The sequence below is a fragment of the Chanodichthys erythropterus genome, chromosome 12, assembly GCF_024489055.1.
Source record: "Chanodichthys erythropterus isolate Z2021 chromosome 12, ASM2448905v1, whole genome shotgun sequence".
Classification (NCBI taxonomy): domain Eukaryota; kingdom Metazoa; phylum Chordata; class Actinopteri; order Cypriniformes; family Xenocyprididae; genus Chanodichthys; species Chanodichthys erythropterus.
The window spans coordinates 11,091,421-11,115,014 of NC_090232.1; the positions used below are offsets into that span (position 1 = coordinate 11,091,421).

General features: G+C 34.0%; 1 protein-coding gene across 18 annotated transcripts in view; it reads right to left on the minus strand.

Annotated features, from left to right (window-relative positions):
- Window positions 1-23,594, minus strand: part of dmd (dystrophin) — a 134,721-nt gene that overhangs the window by 28,323 nt on the left and 82,804 nt on the right. For 16 of the 18 annotated variants that reach the window (XR_010896564.1, XR_010896566.1, XR_010896568.1 and 13 more), the window contains 11 exons: window positions 22,650-22,822; window positions 20,772-20,928; window positions 19,294-19,411; window positions 18,939-19,207; window positions 18,615-18,761; window positions 17,068-17,146; window positions 16,780-16,840; window positions 6,537-6,598; window positions 4,976-5,050; window positions 3,722-3,923; window positions 2,097-2,182 (listed from right to left, as the gene is read on the minus strand). Coding sequence is in view for 13 of the 18 variants with exons in the window: in XM_067402505.1 (XP_067258606.1) it covers window positions 2,097-2,182; window positions 3,722-3,923; window positions 4,976-5,050; window positions 6,537-6,598; window positions 16,780-16,840; window positions 17,068-17,146; window positions 18,615-18,761; window positions 18,939-19,207; window positions 19,294-19,411; window positions 20,772-20,928; window positions 22,650-22,822 (1,429 nt within the window). In the remaining 5 variants the exon portion in view is untranslated. Of the gene's footprint in view, window positions 1-2,096; window positions 2,183-3,721; window positions 3,924-4,975; window positions 5,051-6,536; window positions 6,599-13,278; window positions 13,423-16,779; window positions 16,841-17,067; window positions 17,147-18,614; window positions 18,762-18,938; window positions 19,208-19,293; window positions 19,412-20,771; window positions 20,929-22,649; window positions 22,823-23,594 lie in introns of those variants that run through there. The other 2 variants (XM_067402516.1, XM_067402517.1) reach the window with 1 other exon arrangement.

Sequence of the window (23,594 nt, forward strand, 5' to 3'; positions counted from 1 at the left end):
ACCATAGTAACTTTTTGAACAGAACCTCCTTTGAAGATGAGATTATAAAAATGACTGCACGGCTTCCAAGTAGGTGGCGATATACAATGTAAATCACCATTAAACAAAAGAAAAAGAAAGATGAAGTACGGCACACTTTTTTGCATCTGTTTCCATGGTGACTTGGCAAAATGTCTCTGTGTTTTCAATGTAAAAATACTCTGGATATGCCGGTTTCAAAAACCCGGTCTGGAGCAAGTTCAGTCAACCCAGAGGAAGCAAGGTTTGGGTTATAGGCTTTATGCAGAACATCAAATTAACAAACCGGAAAACAGGTCTCATTGCATTCACGTAAGCGGTAGTTCGAACTGACGACTATAGTTATGGACTTCAGCCAGGTATTCAGCCAACCTAGCTAGCTCTTTTTATGGTAGGCATTTTATTTGATTTAAATATCTAAATTTTAATAATAAGAAAAATAAAAAACCTTTAGATATCTATCTGCATATATGCGATGAACAATGGTCATGATCGCTCCTTTGAAGGTATCTTTAGTAAAATGGCTCTATATTTAACAAAGCACATACAAAAGACCTGGGGTCTCATTTATAAAACTATGCGTAGGATCCCTACTAAAAGTGTACGTACGCGCAAAAGCTAGATTCTGCGTACGCACAAAAAAAATCAGATTTATAAAACCATGCGTATGCCAGAACCGGCGTACAAATCCCTTTATAAATCCCAGTCAGCGGAAGATTGTGCGTACGTGCATCTCCACCCTGTCTCCTCCCCAAAATAACCATATATGGAGCTTACGACGCCTAGTTTTACTATGCATAACCTCATCTGCATATCATTTCCATACACGTTCCCAACCACGTGACACCATGGTTAACACCATCAAAGGTACAAGACATTGGAAAATATTAGATATGGACTATAAATGCCATTTGTGCCACACATTATACTGATAAAGATCATCCAATATCCTCTTTATGTTTTAGAATAAATATATCAAAATATCCATAAAAACAAAATTGTATAAAATACTTCAGATAAAGGTTTTAGGATAGAGTTGATTCATTCATTTCCTGGCCAGATAGTATTTTAATAGTTTTAAACAATTCAAATAAAATTTATGCAGTTTTGCTGATGAGGTGAACATATCTTTTAGGAAGTTTATAGGCTATTTTTAGTGGAAACAGATTGGACTACTTATTTATTGCAGTGTAAATACAATTGTCTGATGGTAAAAAAGCTGAAATGGTAATTGTTTGAAGATCATTAACACGACATCAATACCTCCTGCAGCTGTGGCTGTACAGTAAGATATTATCATTGGACCTATTCAAACTGGACAACGGACCGTTCGACCACCGAATCCAGCAGTGTCTTCCATAATATCTAAGTTAAGTGTGCATCACTGATAGTCATTCTCGAAAAAATATTTTGTCATAACATCTGCAGTTTAGTTTAAAGAGGAATTATTGTGCTCCCAGCGCTCCTCGCTGTCATTAAAATAGCGTGTCACTGGAAAAGTGATCGAAAATAGCACATCTACTATGTCAATTCATATCACTTTGTCTCCAGAATGTGCATACGCACGGCTCAAAGTTTGCTCAAAGTTTGCTCCCGTCAAGTTTGTTTTTATAGATCACAACCTTTGCGCGGGAACTGGCGTACGCATGCTTCCAGCCCCGCTTTGTGCGTACGCACGCTTTATAAATGAGATCCCTGAACCGGAAGCGATTAAACCTGTTTTTCAGATCGCGTTGTTTTGTTGCCCCCACTAATGGGGTTGTTGTAAACCCCATGAACCAAGAGTTCAGGATATATGCAACAGTAAGTTAACCTTAATTTCTGGAATACCTCCAGCTGTTGCACTATACTATGTGCTATATAGTCCAAAAGAGCAAACTCCAAAGCTTTGCAACAGCATTTACAGCAGTGCTATTAACCAGTAAACAATGACAACACACTACAAGACACTGCAAACACCTGAGAGAGATGTAAACAACTAGTACACTTCTGTAAATTGAACAAATATCTTGGTTCTAATTATGACTTAGAGACAAAATAGAAAGAAGGAAGCACATAAGATAAGCAGAGAAACTTACATCTGTACTTATCTTCAAGGTGAGCTTTGCACAAACAGATTATTCCTGTTTTGAAGGATAGGGTACGAATCTTGCCAGCTCGTCCTCTGCAGGGAAAAAAATAAAATAACAAGGTTAAAAATGACTAAAGCAAGACCGACAATTGCTCTTTTTTAATCTTTTTTCGCAGATAAAAGAGTCAAGATTAGGAACAAAAAATGTGTTTCTATACCATACACACTGGGAAAAATATATTGTTTTTGCTTTAAAAAAAAAAAAAAAAAAAAAAAAAAAAAAAATTATATATATATATATATATATATATATATATATATATATATATATATATATATATATATATATATATATATATATATAGAATGCAATAATGTTCTTAGTTTTTCCTTCATGTTATTGGTCAGGGCAGCCCAGAAAATAAACTACAAGAGCTCATGTTGAATTAAATGCTAGATACATTTTATTATGTAAATAAAAAACCAATAATATCCAACTCCCCATGATGCATAATGTTTGACTTTTAATTACCAAGCAGTTAACAATGGAAAAAGCCAATAGCTCTGTGTTTTTATCCTTGACAGTTTTTTAAATTGTATGGAATATTTGTTTATTTCTTGTACAGTTTTGTAAACTTGTCAAATAAATTTAAATCAAAATTAAAGCCCGAAATATACTGAGACTCTTATTTTGAAATGTCTATGCTTTACTACTTCCAGTTGCTCATTCAAAAAGATTAGGGAGATAAAACATGCATGCCTACGACCATCTAAAACATATTACAATTTAAACACAAAGTAAATATTAGGGGTGTAATAAAATATATTGTGTCACAATACAAAATAGCGACAATATCTTTTGTGTATAGTTCATCCAAAATGAAAGTTTTAATTCAGCAACAATTATGGTAATGGTGCATCAAATATGGTAAACCCAGAAGGTCATACATTTATGCCTCCATTTAATCAAAATAAAAATACATTATTCAGTAAAATACAATGTTTAAAATGTTTTAAATATATGTAGTCAGAGACAGTGCAAGCATATGTGTCTAACATAATACTGTATTTTTATTAGTGCTTATGTGTATCTAATTAAATCATGGTCTTTTGAAGTTTAATATTTATATTAGGCTTTAAAGCAATTCCTGTTTTTCATCCTCGCATTTAAAAATGACAATTTAAGACTTAAGGACCCAAGGGAGCCTTTACGACTGCATTTCTTCAGCCCATCTTCTGAGAAAAACACTGCTTTGCAAGACAATCTAGGTAAAAAGCAGGCGTAGAATGAAATGACCTCTAACGTTTTTCTCTCAGTTTACTTTGGGGGAAAGACAAGGGGTCTTCTGTGGAATCTACCACCTCCATGCACAAACACTGCATGATTTATGGCTCAGTGTGATCCTACTGAGAAACATGCTGAGTACCAATTGAGTCCAACTCCTTGATTCTCTCTGACTCATATGTTCTAATATTTAAAGGATTAGTTCACCCTGAATTTAAAACTCTTTCATCATTTACTCACCCTCATGTTATTCCAACCCCATATGACCTTCTTTCGAACATGGAACTATCCCACAACATCTCAAAAACGCAAAGGAACAACAACAACAAAAAAAAAGTTAAACGTACGTATCATAAACGTTGAGCAGCCAGTTGAGACACATGTCCACGCACAGAGGCACGTTGACCAGGCTGCTGTGCTGCTGCTCCAGACGGTCGTAGATGCTGGTCAGACAGTTGATCACTTGCATGATGTCCATGAATTGCTCATTCTGTTTCAGATTGTGCTGCTCAAAGGCCTCACAGGCTGCAGACATGCCCAGAAGATCCACTGTGCACAAAAAAGCAACTTGATAATGTGTTCTGAGTGGCTAGAGTGTTGCTATGCTGTTTCTAGGGTTATCCCAGGTCATCGCTAAAGGGTTGCTAAGATGTTCTGAGTGGTCAGTAGTTATAAGGCAGTTTTTATAATAATAATGTTCTTTTTTTGAAATATATAAACATTTAAATGGTGGCTGTCAAAAAAAAACTTGTTTTAATTATGGACTTATTCAAACATATCTTAAATATAGAAGAGCGGGTTAAGTATAAAAATATAATGAATATGTAATATAGTTGATATATTTCTCAAAAAGCTCCTCTCTATAATTCATTTTTCTAGCTAACTAACAAGTTTATGGACATTGACTGGTTTTCCTGACATCGTTTACAATCTGTTTTACTGATGTCTTTCCATACTTGAATATATGAATACTGATCGAGTGATACATGAGACATAATACATTTTAATAAGTCATACTTTATCTTTTAACATACCTTCCGATGTTCATTCATGCTTATTTCGTGCTATAACTAGTGGTAAAGATGATTGTTTCACATGCCGCTTGGAACGAGGCGCTACAGCGATCCATCATGTCACATTTAGTGAAGTTTTGTTCACGCATCGATTGAAAACAGCATAGACTAAAGGATCCATTCTAGGGATTTAAGAATCAATATCATCAAAATGAGAATTGAGTAAAACCACGAAAAAGCACTATTTTATAGCGCATCTCTCCTCAAAACGCAAACTGGAGTTTCATTCATCTCAGCAGGTTCATGGTTTGGTAGTAGTAATAAACACTACTGTTTGCTTTAGAAAACCCGGTTGTGTAATAAAATTTGTGGGAAACTAGTAATCTTTATTATTTTTTAAAATTTTCTTTATTATTTACATCTTACTATGAAATCTGACAGATAAAGAAAATCTCTTTCCTCTTCACAAAATTTTCTCTGAGACTTGGTTTGAGACTCAATAAAGACTATTTTAGCTTATTGTCATGAGTAGAATGAATAGCTGAAAAAGTGCTGTGTGATTGCAAAGAGTAAATTGTGTGGACTCACAGCAGAGAGCTTTCTGCATTCGTCTGAGCTTCATTGCTGTCCTGTATGCAGAGAACCGTACGTTGTTGAGATCCGCTGTTTAGCAAGAGAAAATGTGACATTCATTTTAGCAAACTGTTCATGTAACATTTCATTACTGTCACAGTAAAACCTCTCATCTCTGCCTCTGACAATTTCTAATTTTGATCTTATTTGTTGGGATCTGAAAAATAGGCAGCAGAAACATCAAGCTAGTATCATCCAATTAGTTTCTCTATTTTTAATCCATTGATCAAAAATGTTTCATCTAACAATCTGACATTTTACTTAAGGGCAACTACACTACAACACTGATTACCGCAAATGTGAGAGATGTAACTACTCCATAGCAGGGTTGGGCTATATGGCTAAAAAAAGGTTTCAGCTTTTCAACAATTTATCTATGTATATTTATATAACAATATATTTTTGTATAAAAGTGGATCAAAAAAAAAAAAAAAAAAAAAATGTTTTACATTTTTTTTTTTTTACATATTTTAAAATGTAATTTATTCCATTCCGATTATTATGATGGAAAAGCTGAATTTTCAGCATCATTACTCCAGTCCTCTGTATATATGAAGAGTTTGGTTCCAAAATGTGATAAACACCATTTTCAAAAAAATTGAGTTTGTGCCAAAATCATTATTGTATCTGGTCAGTATTGAAAAGTCATTTATTAATTTTACGCAAAATGTGATGTTTTATCCCTTTCTTTCCAAAATGCAACAAACGCCAGTCTTTTTCTGCAGAACACGATATATCCACTCAACCAATCACAGCGCACCATTCCACACACTGTAAACACTGAAGGCTTTTTTAAAAAGCCGTTTTTAATACCAATGTACTCGGCAAATGTGTTTATTTAACTGTGCGGTGGCGCCAGATACTCTTTAATCAGTATTGACAAATAATTTATAACATTAACAAGATGACGCGTTGAATTCATTTTGGTAACGACGGCTGAATGTATTTTTAGTAAAAATGCGTGTATATAAGATAATTATTGGCAAAGTTTAGACTGTCATATATGTGAATCAACTTATTTTGTTGTGTATTTTCAAATTGAAAAATAACTTTTATATTGATGGATTAATTGCATAAAAAAAAAAAAAAAAGTGTCATGGATTCATTGCATTTTGGGAAAAAAAATAATACGTTTTAATAATAAACCTTTTAAAATCAAAATGCAGATCTTAATTTTTAATGTTTTTATAACCAAAAGATGTTATGTGAAAATTTTAAACAGAAAATAGTGGTTTTCATCTTGCCACTTTCTTGGTAAAGAAAACACCTTTTTACTCAAATTAATCAAAATGGAGTTATTGCGTTTTGGAACCAAACTCTTCATCTATACACACACACACACACATTTTTTCACTAAAATTAATATACAGTAAATGCCATATTAAAGACCTCCATTTACATTTTTAGCACCATCTTTGGTAAGTCACCAGTAAGATGATCATGAGCATGCTATTAATATTCAATACATCATCCAGCTCTACTCTACTCATGCACATCTGATCTGAATCAGGCCTACCTAATGACTGGTACAGTTCTGCCATCTTTGGGTGGTCCCAACATGTTGTTTGGGTCTGGTGACTGAAAGAAAAGACTAAATTAATTACAATAAACAGTACCTCTCTCTGAAAAACATGCTTTATAATAAATACCAAAAGCCAACAAAAGTCTCTAAAGGCTATACAACATTCATAAATGTGTTTATGACTCATATTTAGTGCTCGAGACAGTGTAATCCTTCATCTAAAGTAATATAGATTATCACAATGATAAAGTGTGGTTGACAGGCCTTGAGTCTTTTTACATTCAACAATAAATCTTTTTAGTCCTCAAACTCAAGAATAGCTAAATTATGTTCTTCAAATAAAGGCCTTTTTCAAAAGATACCCCGCACATTTAACACATCCATTAAATCAGAACTACCACACCAATAACATACTACAGTAACTATTTGTTAGACGTGCCGTTTATGATATACTTATATTGTTTCCAAACCTGTGTGACTATTTTTTGGAAGAAAGAATGTACATTTTACAAGGATGTCCAGGCCTGGCCATTATTTTGAGTATAACAGAAATAAATAATAAATGCGGTTGTTAGGCTCTAAAAACAGCATAAACATATCATAAAAGTACAAAAGTGGTCCATACAATGTTCCCTATAATTATATATATATATATATATATATATATATATATATATATATATATATATATATATATATATATATATATATATATATATATATATATATATATATATATATATATATATATATATACACACACACACAGTGCTCAGCGTAAATGAGTACACCCCCTTTGAAAAGTAACATTTTAAACAATAGCTCAATGAACACAAAAACAATTTCCAAAATGTTGACAGACTAAGTTTAATATAACATCTGTTTATCTTATAACATGAAAGTAAAGTTAATAATATAACTTAGATAAAAACATTTTTCAGTTTTACTCAAATAAGGGTGATGCAAAAATGAGTACACCCCACAACAAAAACTACTACATCTAGTACTTTGTATGGCCTCCATGATTTTTAAAGACAGCACCAAGACTTCTAGGCATGGAATGAACAAGTTGGTGACATTTTGCAACATCTATCTTTTTCCACTCTTCAAGAATGACCTCTTTTAGAGACTGGATCCTGGATGGAGAGTGATGCTCAACTTGTCTCTTCAGAATTCCCCATAGGTGTTCAATTGGGTTCAGATCAGGAGCCACTGAATCACTTTCACCCTGCTCTTCTTCAGAAATCCAACAGTGGCCTTAGATGTGTGTTTAGGATCATTGTCATGTTGGAAAAGTGCACAGTGACCAAGGGCATCTTCTCTTTCAGTATAGAGCAGTACATCAGTGAATTCATGATGCCATCAATGAAATGGGCTTTAGGAGAGGCTTCTTTCGTGGACGGCACCCATACGTGCCATTCCTCTGAAGTGTACGCCGTATTGTGTCACGGGAAATAGTCACCCCGGTTTGGCTTTCTACTTCTTTAGATAACTGCAGTGAACTTGCATGCCAATTGTCCTCAACCCTTCTCATCAGAAGACGCTCTTGTTGAGGTGTTAACTTCTGTGGACAACCTGGACGTGAGATAGTTGCAGTTCCATCTTTTTTAAATTTTTGTTCCGCTTTGGCTACAGTATTCTGACTGATAAGTAAAGCTTTGCTGATTTTCTTGTAGCCTTCACCTTTCTGGTATAAAGAAATTATTTTCTTTCTCAGGTCTTGTGACATTTCTCTTCCATGTGGTGCCATTGCTGACAGCATGAAATGGGAAGGAGCTTTAACATCCTTTTATAGTCAACTGTCTGCTGAACACCTGTGTAATGAATAATTCGACTCACCTGTGGTTGAATTCTTGTTAAATTAGACATTTGTAGTCTAAAATTTAGCTTTGCTCCAGAGACTTTCAGTGGGCTATACTCATTTTTGCATCACCCTAAAAGTACAATTTTGTTCTCTAAGTTATATTAACCTTACTTTCATGTTATAAGTTAAACAGATGTTATATAAAACTGTTGTATAAAAGTCTTGTCAACATTTCAGAAGTTGTTTTTGTTACTTTACGCTGAGCACTGTATATATATATATATATATATATCAGTGTTTCCCATACATTAACTAGACGCCTGTCGCGATATTTATATTGATAATTGCACTTTAATACGGCAAAAATGGGAGTCAGAGCAAAAGAAATAGACTAGCACCAATTAAGTTTTTGTGTACTATATTCAAAGCAATCAAACCATTCCATAGCTTCATGTGAGGGACAGAAGAATATGTACATTGTTAAAATTAAGTTCACAGAAACTCGTTTTCCCTCCGCAGCAGCTGTCAATGATTCTCTGTTTAGCACTCAAACAGCGAGTCGTGTTCAGTAATGACAGTCAGTACGGTAAAACTCTCCAATATGATATATTCCCATTATAATACTTGATATGTAGATAAAGGGCTGTGGATTTGCATAAAATGTCATTATCTTGCTGGAGTTTATTGCTGTTTCTGAACGATGTCATCATACTGGCTACAGGGTGTCTGTTAGATCGAACAACAAGGACTATGAATTGGCGTCACACGCACAAAAACTGGAATTTAAAAGTAAGAAGAAACAAATGATCAATAAACTGTTAGATGCAGATATACACAGGGATTCTCTTTGTGCCGTGAACTTTTCAATGCACAGCGCAACTGTAACTCCATATTGCTTTAAGCACATCATTCTGCACCTGGGATGCGCAGTTTTGAAGCATTTCATATCATGGTTTTGCACACTGAAATAATATTAATAGCCTATTTTGTTTTGTCGTGTCCATCATATCTTGTTGCCCCATTAAAAGCTTCACAGTACATTTAAAATAAACGTCTTTTAATCTTGTCTTTACATTCATATATAAATATAATTCAAATGTAAATAGTTTTTTCATTTCATAAGAATACAAATAGTAATTTTAAACTTTATTTACATATTTATATTTCATGAAATTACTGTGCAAAGTTTTTTTCTTTAGGCTAGCATACTTTTTACTGCTGAATTATGTAGTTACCTAGATTTAATTAATTTATTTTTTGGTCAGTTTATGATTATTTATTTTTATTCATTCGTTGTTTTTCTCTATGATGAAGTAGTGTGTTAGCACATTCTGGATTGTGTTTAACAAATCAAAGAGTGACCATTAGTTCCAAAAATACAGATGTATAGATAGAGGGCCCCACTAATTATTCTAGAAATAAATTAATTCAACAAAGGTAACTTCTTTTGCTACATATTTTAATGGTTTAAATGTATACTCTACATGTTTGACCACTTAAGAACTATCATATAGCCTACCATATGTTGTGTACGTGACTAATGTGCCTAACCATCAGCAACAAAAGTCAATTCTGATTTCATGGTGACTTTAATTGCAGAAGATTAATGCGTTATTTTTGAAAGTCCTAATATATACACCCGCACAGTGGCACACACATAAATAATTATATATAATAATCAGTTGGAAGAAAAACATCCTACAGGTTTGGAACAACATAAGGGTAAGAATGAGAGATTTTTCATTTTTGGGTGAAAAATGAACAAGATATAAGGGGCTTTTACCAGATTTTGTTAGACTTTTCGTGTTTTCCCAGCAATTTAACTCATAGGATTTATTAATTGTCACCATTATGCCAGAAGTTCCTAAAACTGTCTATGTGTCAAAGCTAAACAAGTTACACAGAGAATTGTGGGCATGTTGAGATCTATGTTTGAATTACAGTAGAATTAAACTCACTACATTCTAACTTATGCCAGCTAATAGTGTTCCGGTTGCATGTGGATTTGGCAGTGACTGAAAACATTTAAAAACTCTAGCTGGGCTTAAACCGCCAAAAGGCTTTTCTCTGCCAAAAACTCATCTTGTAACTCAATCAATTTATCTGATATTTTACATGAATAAATAGTCCATTGTTTAGATAAGTGTTTCTCAAACCGTGAGTAGCTAAAGGAGGAGTTGCCTAACTCACTCTAGTTTCAGGGTTACGAGAAGTATTACAGTTAGTTAAATCATCATTTTGAAAAACTCACTGTAAATACGGTCTAGCATTAAGCAAAGTTCACAACAGTCTCATGCAGGCACAGCATGTAGCGTAGGTTGTGTTTTGTGTGAAAACATGCCGGAAATGATCGAGAGGTTTTAAAACCTTTACAACCAAGTGCTGAGGGAAATTAAATAAAGTATGAATTAATTATATGAATGTATCTCTAAAGAGAACTGGCTGCCTTAAGAAAAGTTTCGATGAATGTTCCCGTGTAATTCCTAGTGTTAACACGCACAGTGCTGCTTTGTGTACAGCCATTATCGTGGGGAAACCGCTCTATTTCTGCTGTTCCATAAGCGCCACCTACTGCCAGGGAGTCAATTTACAATTTTCATTCAGGCTTTCTGCAGCCTAAATTTTTACTGGTTGATGGAAACTAAGCAAATGTACATTCTAAAAATCTAAACAACATGAATAATAAGGCATCAGAATTATTCATATATATATTATATATATATATATATATATATATATATATATATATATATATATTATATGATATACATTTTTATATATAACTATAATCATTTATCATTTTGACTCATCCTGTTTCTTAAAAATGGTTTAAAGGCTGAAATGTGAGGTTTATAATTTTATAAAACTTTTTGTTAATATCTTATTTGAACATGTAGTTCATGTTAGTAGATATCATTATGTTGTAAGTCACCCAACCAATGATCTTGTTCATATAAAATCTGTCCGTCATTGTTAATGTTCTTTTTTTTAGTGTTTCTGCTGATTTTGTAATCACTGTCAGTAAATAAAATGGGTGTATGTTAGTGTGTTTGGGGGTAATTCATGATATTAAATGTTAAAATAGTGGTCTCCTGGAAAAAAAAGGTTGAGAACCAGTGGTTTAGAGCCTACCATGTGACCATGGGAGTAGTTTTGACTTTGAGCATTTAAGTTGTTGTACTGGGTCTTCTTCATTTGAATCTTAAAAGAAGTGAGTCTCAATTTCTACATTCAGAACAGCGCCTGTTTTGTTACAAGGGCTCTAAATGAATCCATTAGTGGAAATGCAATTTACACTACTGAGATGCCTTGTTTTGAAGTGTTGCTATGGGCCAGGATGTTTTTGTGATTTTGGGCTTAAGCCAACCAAGTGGCTCTGCAGAATTCTAATAAGGTAGAGAAACTTCAAAACTATAAATTATACCTAGACCCTACAGTGTTTTAGTAGGGGAAAACACAGACCAGGGTTTCAACCATCAACAAAAATTAGATGAAAGTAAACTTTCATGCATTTTTTCCCAGAAAAAAAAAAAAAAAAAATGGGAAAAAGTCAGAGGGGTCAAAATGAAAGTATGAAAGAACTTTAAAAACAGTTTAAAAACATCAGTGTCTCTGAAATGTCAACATTATGTGATGGAACCATACTAAGAAAAAAGCACCATGGTAATAACAATGCCATTTACCATGGGACTGTTAGAGTAATTTTTTGTTAGGGATGTTAATCAGCTAACCTGGAAGAGGTTTAAAAGAACAGTTTTCTATTTTTTTTTTTTTTTATGTAATTTTTTTCTGGTGATAGTAAAGCGAAATTTTCAGCATCATTACTCCAGTCTTCAGTGATCCTTCAGAAATCATTCTAATATGCTGATTTTGAGCTCAAGAAACATATCTTATTATTATCAATGTTGAAAACAATATTTTATTGTGGAAAAGAACAGCATTTAACAATGGAATAAATAAGAGCACTAAAAGTATCATTAATTCTGAATAAAAGTATTAATAATATAAGTATATATATATATATATATATATATATATATATATATATATATATATATATATATATATATATATATATATATTTTTATTTATTATTTTTTTTTAAGAAGGTGTGGTCTTTGATATAAAAAGTTTGAAAACCCCTAACATACACAGAATTTCAGGGCATCGCAGGTAGCTCACTACAGGCTTTGAGAGACAGTCAGTATCTGGCAGCGCCCTCTAGATTCAGGTAGTCTCAGTAGAGCATGCCAATGGCCTGATGGTAAATTTCCCACTGAGATCTCCATACCTGCACATCTCAAGGCACTGCATGAGCGGAAGTACAGCAGTAATGTGGGTTTGGACAAGAAAAAGGAATGCCCACCTACATGCATGTATGCATCTAACAGCACAGTGTACCCACACAAACATGCTTCACGCAGACACCTCTAATTGTGGATCTTGGTTATGGTTGAACGCAAACGCAGCCGTAAGTATGTGGTTAAAACCAAAACAGTGATCTTCTGTGTGAAATAATGTTAACTTATGGGAAGCGCAAGAATATGGAGGATCCTTAAGGCCAAGCCTCGTTATCTACATCTACATTTCTATCAAATACACCTCCAAAACATAAATGACAATACGAACGCCACGTTAGGTTTTATCAGTCTGCATGCTGCAAGAAGGGCACATCAGATGCATCAGGAACTATCGACGTGTTTGGCATTAGAAAAATAAACAAATCAAGCGCTGAACTGGCATGTCGCTAAGACGTGGACATCTCCGGCTGCATAGGCTCCCTGTAAAAACCGAACAAGCACCTGCTAGGCTGTAAGGAAAACGAGCAAGGAAAAGAAGCAGCGGCTATACGGCAGATGGGCGAATGCAAAACTCCTTCGGCGTCCTCTACTCGCACAAGCCGACATTTATTTGTGTGTGCATTACACTTACTTTCTCAAGTTCTCCCTCATCTCGCCTCTTAGTAGTCGCCGAATCGAACGTGTTAATTTTTTAAAATCCCGATCGTTCAATGTTGTTTGGGGCGAATCACCTCCGCGGTGTTCCCTCTCTACAGGGGAAAAAGCATCCGACTTCCCTGCGATCTCCCTCAGCCAGAGCGGCTCAGACGAGGCGGAGCTTTTCCTCCTGCTCCCTTCCCCCTCCAACTCCTTTCTCTCTCTCTCACTCGCTCACTTACAGGCTGTGCCTCAAAACCTAGCATACAACCTACCTAGACAGCATTTTAGAACATTGCTTGCATTCGAATCCAGTATTTTATGGAAATCGTTAAAATGTCCGAACGCAGCAATAAAATAATAATAATTCCTAAAATACTTTAATGAGATGTTCTAAAGTGTCTCTTATGCTTAAACAATCGGTTCTACATTCGAAAGTGCCTGTGTGATTCGACAAGTTGTTAATGTTCGAACGTTTCCGTAACATAAAAGCTCAAACCGATGATCTGAATTTATTGCCAATCATATAATAGCTAATACGGGGGAAAAAGCTTAAATCAAAAGAGAAAAACATTTAACCTATGATGGTCAGCCAGCATGCTTGATTTAAATGTGTGATGGGGAAAAAAGTCAATCCAACATTTGATTCCAAAAATGCTAGAATTAAATGTTCTAAAGTCGATTCCACGTTCGAAAGCGACACGTGTGTGAATCGTCAAACTGTTCTCGAACTCTCCAGTGCCTTCTCTTACGTGACTTTAATTTTCTGAGCTGAGAGGAGGCACGAGAGACGCGGACTGTTGGACAGTATTCCTTTAGAAAAACGATTGACGTTTACACGTTTTAATATATTTTGTAATATTCGTTTTGTTTTATGTTTATAATATGGATTATTTTCTAATCCTATTGAGGAGGCACTGCCTCCCTTGCCTCCTCGGAGGAAACACCCATGGTTCTGACATAGATCATGGAAGCTCTGCAATGTGTCTTCGATGTAAACAGCGTAGCCGTAGAATGATAGGGTAGAGAGGAAATTGTTAAATAAAGTCGTTATTTTTGTTTTGTTTTTGCGCAAAAAATGTATTCTTGTCGCTTCATAACATTAAAGTTAAACCACTGTAGTCACGTTAACTATTTTAACAATGTCTATTACTTTTCTGGACCTTGAATGTGGTAATTTCGTTGCTTTCAATGGGAGATAAAAAAAAAACAAAAAAAAAAAACTTGGATTTCATCAAAAGTATCTTAATTAGTGTTCAGAAGATGAATGAAGGTCTTAGGGGTTTGGAACGACATGAGGGTGAATAAACATCTGAATTTGCCAATGATGCCTGTTAAACTCGACATTTACGTTGAAAATGCGAACATTCGAACGTTCTGATGATTTCCATTGCTCAAATCAAATGTTTGAATGTGTCTACAGTATGAAAAAAATATAAAAATATTATATAGAGAGAGAGAGAGCACTACTAAGAAATGCTCAAATAAACGATAGAAAAAAGTTTGCCTATGATGGTCAAAATGCTTGTGTGATGCACAAAAAAAAACAAAAAACAAAAAAACAAAAAATGAATTCAACATAATTCGAATGTGTCTGATCAAAAAAAAAAAAAAAAAAAAAACATAAATAAATAAAAATAAATAAATTGATATCTTGCTAGGCAGCCTACAAAGTTTTGAGACACAGCCACATAGTGTGAAAATGATCAGTATTTACTATCTTGGTAGGGAGTGCTAGATGGGTTATTTATTCTCTGACAAGAGCTGGTTCCACAGTGCACAAATCTCATTTTACAAGGCTTACATTTTGCCTAAATTCAAAATAAATTGTGATCGACATATTATGCAATAATTTGCTTAGTTTGCTTAATGTAATATGGTATTGAATTATGAAGTTTATGATTAAAAACCCTATAAAAAAGTTTATGGGTAAAATATGTCATTGGGTAAAACTTTTATGATAACTTTCATTACTGACACTAACAAACATTTAGATCACTGGTGGACATATATAAATGTCATGAGACTTGGAATCATAAAGTATATTTCATACAGTAAATGAACTACTGATCTGTTAAGCATTAATGTTTGTTGATGATTTATTAACTAAAGTTATTATAAAGTGATACACTTTATTGTCCTGCAGCTTATCATATGCAATCAGCTGGAAATAACAAATTCTAATGCCATCTGACTGAAAGTACTGCTCCACTTGACCAGCATTAATGACATTCATAATCTATGACAGCATCATTAAGAGTCAGTTCTCTCCTACTTGAAGTCAGATTCATGCACTGCCATGAGAATAAATGCTGCCATGACTGTAAATGAAGCTTGTGTACATATTTCAGAAAATAAATGAATTACCTTATCCCAACTGAATAAGTAATATCATGCATTACAGGCTGGAGGGTTTCAAATAGGTTGTTGAAAAATAAATAAGATTGATCTATAGTAGACAAAGCATGTCATAACTTTGACTCAATTAATTAATTTGAACAGAAATGCCAGTTAACCACACAAACTGACAATTCTGCACATTTCTCACGATGGTATCGATTTTTCCTCACCACACAAGCAATGAAATGACTATATTTGGGACTACGGGTGAAAATTAGCTGCTGAGCTAAACCCCGGTACTATGCATCTCTCCCTTTGAGGTTAATGTTTATTGTATGCTGTCTCTGTTTCTTTAAATAAAATAAAAAACTATTATAATAAGCCAATGTATACGGGTGATTCTATAATTGAGGGTAAATTTGGTGCCCAAAGTCATTGGGGTTTTTTTCTGCTTTTTTCAAATGGTTTATGTATTTTTTTTCCATTATGTACCATAATCAAAATTCAGTTTTATTAATTCAATCAATTTTATTTTACTTTTATTTTGCCTTTATTGCTATAGGATGATAAAGAGTAGACAGGAAGCAAAGTGGAAGAGAGGAGGATGGGAATTTTTAAAATGTAATGTTTTCAATAAGATACTAGAAAGAATTTCTGTTTTTTTTTTTTTTTTAACAGTTTTTTTCCTAAACGTATTGAAATTAAAACTATATCTCCAATTATAGAATCACTCACATATGACTGAAAAAAAAAATGCTTTATTGAATATCGGCTAACAACATTTTTATTTGCTTATTTTTGCATGTATAGAACAGGTAAATGGAAACAGGCAAACATCCCAGTTTAATACGAAGGAAAGTATTTCTGAAACTCAGTCATCTGTGAGCAGAAGTTCTCAGTTTATGCGATGCATGCTGCTACATGCATTGGCAGAGCCTAATTTATCATCTCAGATTATTCTGCACAAATTTTCCAGGGTGATATCTCTGTTCGGAAAAAGGTCATGGAAAATCGCTTTTCTTTGGTAGACTGCCACCAGCTGTGATATATTTCTTAGTCTGGGAGCTTTCATAGTGTTGAAATTCAATTTGTTAATTCAGTGTGGACCTTGAATGTGCCTGACATCAACATGTGGGTTGAGTTTGGGAAGACTTACTTGATATAGTAGGGGACATTGTTGGGCGAAATAGAGCGTTCAAGAGGGCTTTCAACAGATGCTGTGTGCAGAAAAGAAAACCCATTCATGTTACCTCGATTTCAAAGCCCTTTTTATTCACTATTCATTTCTTCATTTGGTTCAAGACACATTTCATGTACGGTAAACGACTTAACAGTTCAGTAAGACATAAAATACACAGGATTAGTTCATGATTCACATAAGTAAAATGTTCTGTCATGACAAAACTCATAATATTGCTAAACAGAACCACAAATACACACTCACCATGAAGGAAATTCTGAGACTGGGGCCCCAAGTCTCTGTAGGCTGTGGTCAGCTGGTTCAGATGTTCCTCAACGGAGACCTAAAAAAAAACACAGAATTATAATAGTATTATATTATTTACTAACATTTTGAATGAGCTTGTATTTGTATTTTCAGTTTTAATTTTAGTTTAATATAATGAATTGTGTTGTGTATTTTTGTCACTGTCATATTATACTATATATATATATATATATATATTAATATATATATATATATATATATATAATTTTTTTTTTTTTTTTTTTTTTTTTTTTTTTCAATTAACAGAAACAAACTTTTGAAAGTTTTAGTTAAAAACAACACTGGAAAAGGAGGAAATGCATGCCAGCAATGGTTAATAAAACAATTTCAAAGAAACCTATTCAATAAATGTGCAAAATGTTTCATCATGATTGTTTTTATGTTTTTGTCCTCCTTTTTATTAAATAATGCCTTTCTGTGTCCTTTGTCAAATCTATGAAGGACAGATCATTTCTGTGATCTGCTTGTTGCATCTATTGCTGACATGTGCACTTTTCTAAAACTTTTCAAAGATTGAACTGAATTTTTGTGTCTCTTTTTGTTTCAGGAGCTAAATCTGTGACCTGAGTTGATTTATAAACAATGAATGTTATATTAAAGTTAACATGAAATCAAAACTACTTTGTTAGTAGATATTCCAAATTGCATTTTGAACTATACAATAGTGCATGTTATTTCAAATGAAAACTAGTTTGTCTTTGTAGTCTTTTTTAATTAAAATAACTGAAACAACTTTTCTTTCTGCTGATGTCATTAAGTGTTAGTTCACCCACAAATAAAAATGGTCAATTATTCACCCTCATGTCATCCAAACCCATAACACTTTCATTCATCTTCAAAACACAAATGAAGATCTTTTTGATAAAATCTGAGAGCTTTCTGTCTCTCCATAGACAGCTATGAAACTACAACTTTGACACTTCAAAAAGGTCATAAAGGGATTGTAAAACTAATCTATATGAACTGAGTGGTTCAGTCCAAAATTTTCTGAATTGTCTAAATTAAATATGTTAATCAAATAAAGTGATCATGTCTGTTTGACTAAACCGCTCAATTCATATAGATTAGTTTACGGTCTCTTTATAAACTTTTTGAAGTGTCAAAGTTTATAAAGTTTATTAGTTGCATAGGGCTGTCAATGGAGGGACAGAAATCTCTCAGATTTCATCAAAAATATCTTAATTTGTGTTCTGAAGATTAACGAAAGTCTTATGGGCTTGGAACAACTTGAGGGTAAACTGATTTTTGGGTGAACTATTCCTTTAAGGCCATGTAGGCTAAGGTTAACCTACAGCCAAATAGCTATTTAGGCATCGTTTTGGTGTACTCACTCCATTCTGGTATGGAATGGCCAATCAAATCCCAACAGATCAAATCAAGTCCTGCATTTCTTGTTAAACATGGCCTTTCGCTTGAAAATATATATACTTATGGAAGTTAAAGTTGCAAAAAAGTTCAATTAAAAAAAAAACATGAATGGATACCTGCAGAAGCCTCCATCTCATGTTGAGGTCATCGATTCTGCTCAGGTTATCTGGAGAAAGCTGAATGTCAGGTGGTCTAAATGTGGAGGCCAGTTGGTTGACCTGATTTACATTATCCTGAATGGGAGCTATCTCTTCCTGGAACGCCTGGAAAATACATAAAACCTTAAAACCTTTGGCCAAAAGGCTTAAGGATTAAAAATAATAATCATATATACCGTGGTATAAACATGCTACTCCAAGTTGCTTCAGAGAATACCATGGTATTGCCATCGTACGTCCATATATAAAAAGCTTTTTTATAAGGGATAAAAGGATACCAACCTTTACTCTGTCTATGTGATTTTGCAAATCATCTACAAGCAGCTCCCCAACAGGCTTCCAAGAATTCTTCACGGTCTCAGCCTGCCGTAGCTTGAAGTCCAGCTGATCCTGTGCGTCCTGCAGCTCCATCAGCCTCTCCATGGCCAATTCCAGCTGTTGCTGCCAGTCAACAGCAGCTGCACCCAGATTCTTCCATCGCACCATTACATCCTCCACTTCTTTACGCAATATGCGGCCCACATTTTGAACCCTCTCCTCAGGACTTACATCTGGGCAGCAAACAAAGTGAAATACAGGTTACAGCATCTTTAAGTTATTGTATTGGGCATATGTGTAAATGCAGAAGACTACATACCCTTTTGTCCAGGCCTCTGTTTCAGACCCTCACGAGGCATCTCAGCCAGGAAGGTTTTAGCATTGTCAAGTGTTCCATTGATCACAGGTTCTTTGGCACCCAACTCTCTTCTGAAGACCTATGAAAGCACAAGGACTTGCTACCAACAGTACTAAATGTCACAATGAGGGGTGAACATTTGTGCAACTTTAGCACATATGCCAAAACCCTGTGAAACTTGCATTTTACATACATACTGTACACCCCCCTGCAGTCACACTTAACCAGGTGCTATTTTTTCTGGTATAGTGCTTCCTCATGCATATTTAAATTAAGCCATTGTCATTCTTTCCTGAGCAAACATGCCTCCTTCCTATGCAAATAAGGCTCATTATAGAATGCACTGGATTCACAAATATCAGTGCAACCTGATGCAATTAACACAGTGCTGTTACATTGTTTGTGTATATTTTCTAGTGTTCCTGGTCTTTCAGCCATTTTCAGGGCACATACAAACTGTGATCAGCACTAATTTTGTGTCTGCTTTTACATTATTACATGGATTGCATAATTACGTCTGAAAACCAGGTACTAATATAACAGACACCTCATGCCTAAAACTAAAATCAATTTCAGTAAAAAAAAAAAAAAAATTCCATATATTATAACCATTATCATGTAGCATGTAATGCTTGCTTTAACATGCTTATTGTTTTTGCTTAAATGAATACATGACGTTAGCTAACAGCGTGATTTGTATTACCTTAGAACTGTGCATTTCTGCAATATGAACATTACTTTGACACAGTCACCTGACAACGGATTACTCTTAATTGTAACAAAGAAACATGCATTTTCCGTAAAGCTGCCTTGAAACGATATGTATTGTGAAAAGTGCTATTATACAAATAAATGTGAATTGAATTATATTTGATAAGCAAAATTTATACCATAACATTTTCTTTTTTCAAACTCCTCAAGTTTAGTTTATTTCCAGTTTTGAGTGCAAAAATAAATTTGAAGTTTTCTCAGACAAATGCTCAAACACAGCCCAGCAATGTCAATTTATTCAGTAGTTTCCAAAAACTTTGTTCAATTACATTTCTGCTGAGACTTTGCAGCTCCTACACACATGCCAGTTTACTTCCCAGTTAACTGCACCTGTAGAGTGCGACAGAGTGACTCAGCTGTCACAGGCAACACGCTCACTGAGCTCCCCTACACTAACTACTCCACGACCGCATCCTGTTTACTGCGGCCCCTGACAGCTGATGGCCATCAGCAGATGTTAATTGGTCCACACAACCATGCAAAGAGACAAGGGACTTTGCACCTCTCCTACGCAAGATATCATCTCCATCTGTTTAAATATTTAACAAGAACAGACTCTGATAATGATCACACTTGGGCGCAACGAAAGATAAAATGCATAAATCACATCTTGAACGACATTCTTCATGCTTTCAGCGAGGGGCGAAGAGGATGCGTCCTAGACTCACCTTGTGCGTAAGGAGTTGTTGGTGCACGGTCGGCACATCGCCCCCTACTGGTTTCTGCTGTTCTAGCTCTTCCCTCTTCAGTTGCAGCCAGTTGAGCAGCTCTTGTAAGGACATGTGCAAGTGTTTCCACTGATCCACACCTGCATCCAGATAGGGCCTAAAGAAATGTATGAATGGTAAAATGTGATGCTGCCAAGTGCTAAATCACAAAGACCACAAGAGAGCACTATACTGTCACACCACAGTTAAATTTAACAAAGAAAGTGCTAGATAAAGGCAGAGATTTGAGAAATCTTTAAATCTTGTATTTGAATATGCATGAACATTAAAAAAGCTTTTAGCAGCCTTTTCCCCTATCAAGAAAAATGTGGCCGTACAAGTTCCTTTTTAGGTGTAAAGGCACTCAAATTTGCATTCAAACATCATGAATTAAGACATTATGTGAAAGTATTACAGATTCTGCCTTATTAACTGGACAAAATTGCAGACTTGAAAGCAAAATTAAAATATTTTTTACATTTTCTAAAAATATGAGTGGTGCAAAAGATAGGTAGTCGCTAGGTAGTTGCCAGGGTGTTGCTATGTGGTAGCTAAGCTGTTTTTTAGCTGTAGCTAAGAATGTGTTTTAGTGTGTTTCTAGGTGAATGTAAATATATTTTATTTTGATAGATAGATAGATAGATAGATAGATAGATAGATAGATAGATAGATAGATAGATAGATAGATAGATAGATAGATAGATAGATAGATAGATAGATAGATAGATAGATAGATAGATAGATAGATAGAACGACAGACGGACAGACAAAAAAAATGGTTAGATATAGGTAGATAGGTAGATCGACTAAATGGTTAGACAAACAGACGGACGGACGGATAAATTGGTTAGACAGATGGACGAAGGGACTGATGGATAAAATGGTTAGATAAAATTACAGACAGATGGACGGATAGATGGACAAAATGGTTAGATGGATGGAAGGACTGATGGATAAAATGGTTTGATAAAATAATAGACAGACAGACGGACGGACAGACGGATAAAACGGTTAAATAGACATAGATAGATAGACAAAATGGATAGACGGACAGACAGACAAACAGAGATAGATAGATAGATAGATAGATAGATAGATAGATAGATAGATAGATAGATAGATAGATAGATAGATAGATAGATAGATAGATAGATAGATAGATAGATAGATAGATAGATAGATAGATAGATAGATAGAACGACAGACGGACAGACAAAAAAAATGGTTAGATATAGGTAGATAGGTAGATCGACTAAATGGTTAGACAAACAGACGGACGGACGGATAAATTGGTTAGACAGATGGACGAAGGGACTGATGGATAAAATGGTTAGATAAAATTACAGACAGATGGACGGATAGATGGACAAAATGGTTAGATGGATGGAAGGACTGATGGATAAAATGGTTTGATAAAATAATAGACAGACAGACGGACGGACAGACGGATAAAACGGTTAAATAGACATAGATAGATAGACAAAATGGATAGACGGACAGACAGACAAACAGAGATAGATAGATAGATAGATAGATAGATAGATAGATAGATAGATAGATAGATAGATAGATAGATAGATAGATAGATAGATAGATAGATAGATAGATAGATAGATAGATAGATAGATAGATAGAACCCTAAGTTTGAGTAATGTTCTAGCAGGCAGCACTAAAAATATGCAGGCTTATACTTTAAATATAAAGTCAAATAATTGCAATGATCTGCACATAGCATTACACAGGCCTGGGGCTTGTATAAGATCACATTATTTTTCAAAGCCCATTTTTGCTCAGGGTGAATTTTCCCCAGTTTAAATATAGATGATTAATTGGTCTTACCTTATACTCATAACTTTGTTACACAACTCATGCCACCGCTGCCCCATGTCGTCAAGCCGCTTTTGTAGCACTACAGCATTGTCCGTCCCTTCCAGAGTTGACACAATACGCTGTCCATTTTCATCTAATGAATGGTACATCTCCCCGTGGGCATCAATCTCTGCTTGGAGATCCTGTGAGGATTAAAAGAGATCACAGACATCCAGTTCACTATGTGATTACAGATCAAGAAAATGATTCTTATACTTCCCCTGATACTTGTTACATGATGACATGACAGTTTTGGAACATGTTTTGATCTAATTATTTCAAACAGGAACACTTGTATAGTATAGTATAGTATAGTATAGTATAGTATAGTATAGTATAGTATAGTATAGTATAGTATATAGAATAGTATAGTATAGTATAATATAATAATCCGTGTTATTTTAATATCATTGTGATATCATTGTGATAAATATCTAGAATTATTTTAATGTGTATTTTCAGTAATTTTCTTTTAAATTGTAGTTAGTTTTAGTCTTTTTTTATTTTTATTAGTACATTTTAAAAAACAATTCTATATAGTTTTTTTTTTTTGTTTGAGTTATTTTAGAACATCAAGTTAACCTAAATGAAAATGAGAATTGTTGCTTTTTGAAATATATATTTATTTTAATGTTAATAAAGTATTTATATTTTATTGTATTTCAGTTGATGTCTATCGTATTTCAGGTAAAAAAAAAAAAAAAAAAAGGTTTTATGGTTTTAGTTCATTATAGTACCAAGAAAATAATATAATTTAAATTTAATTTTAATAATTTTATTATTTATTTTCTTAATAAAATCTTAATATTGAATTCAAGTCAAAAAAGTAAATATTATTGTTTCTAATTTTATCACTACTTTCATAAATTACATATATTGCATTTTTATATTTTAGTATCTCTTTTTAAATATATA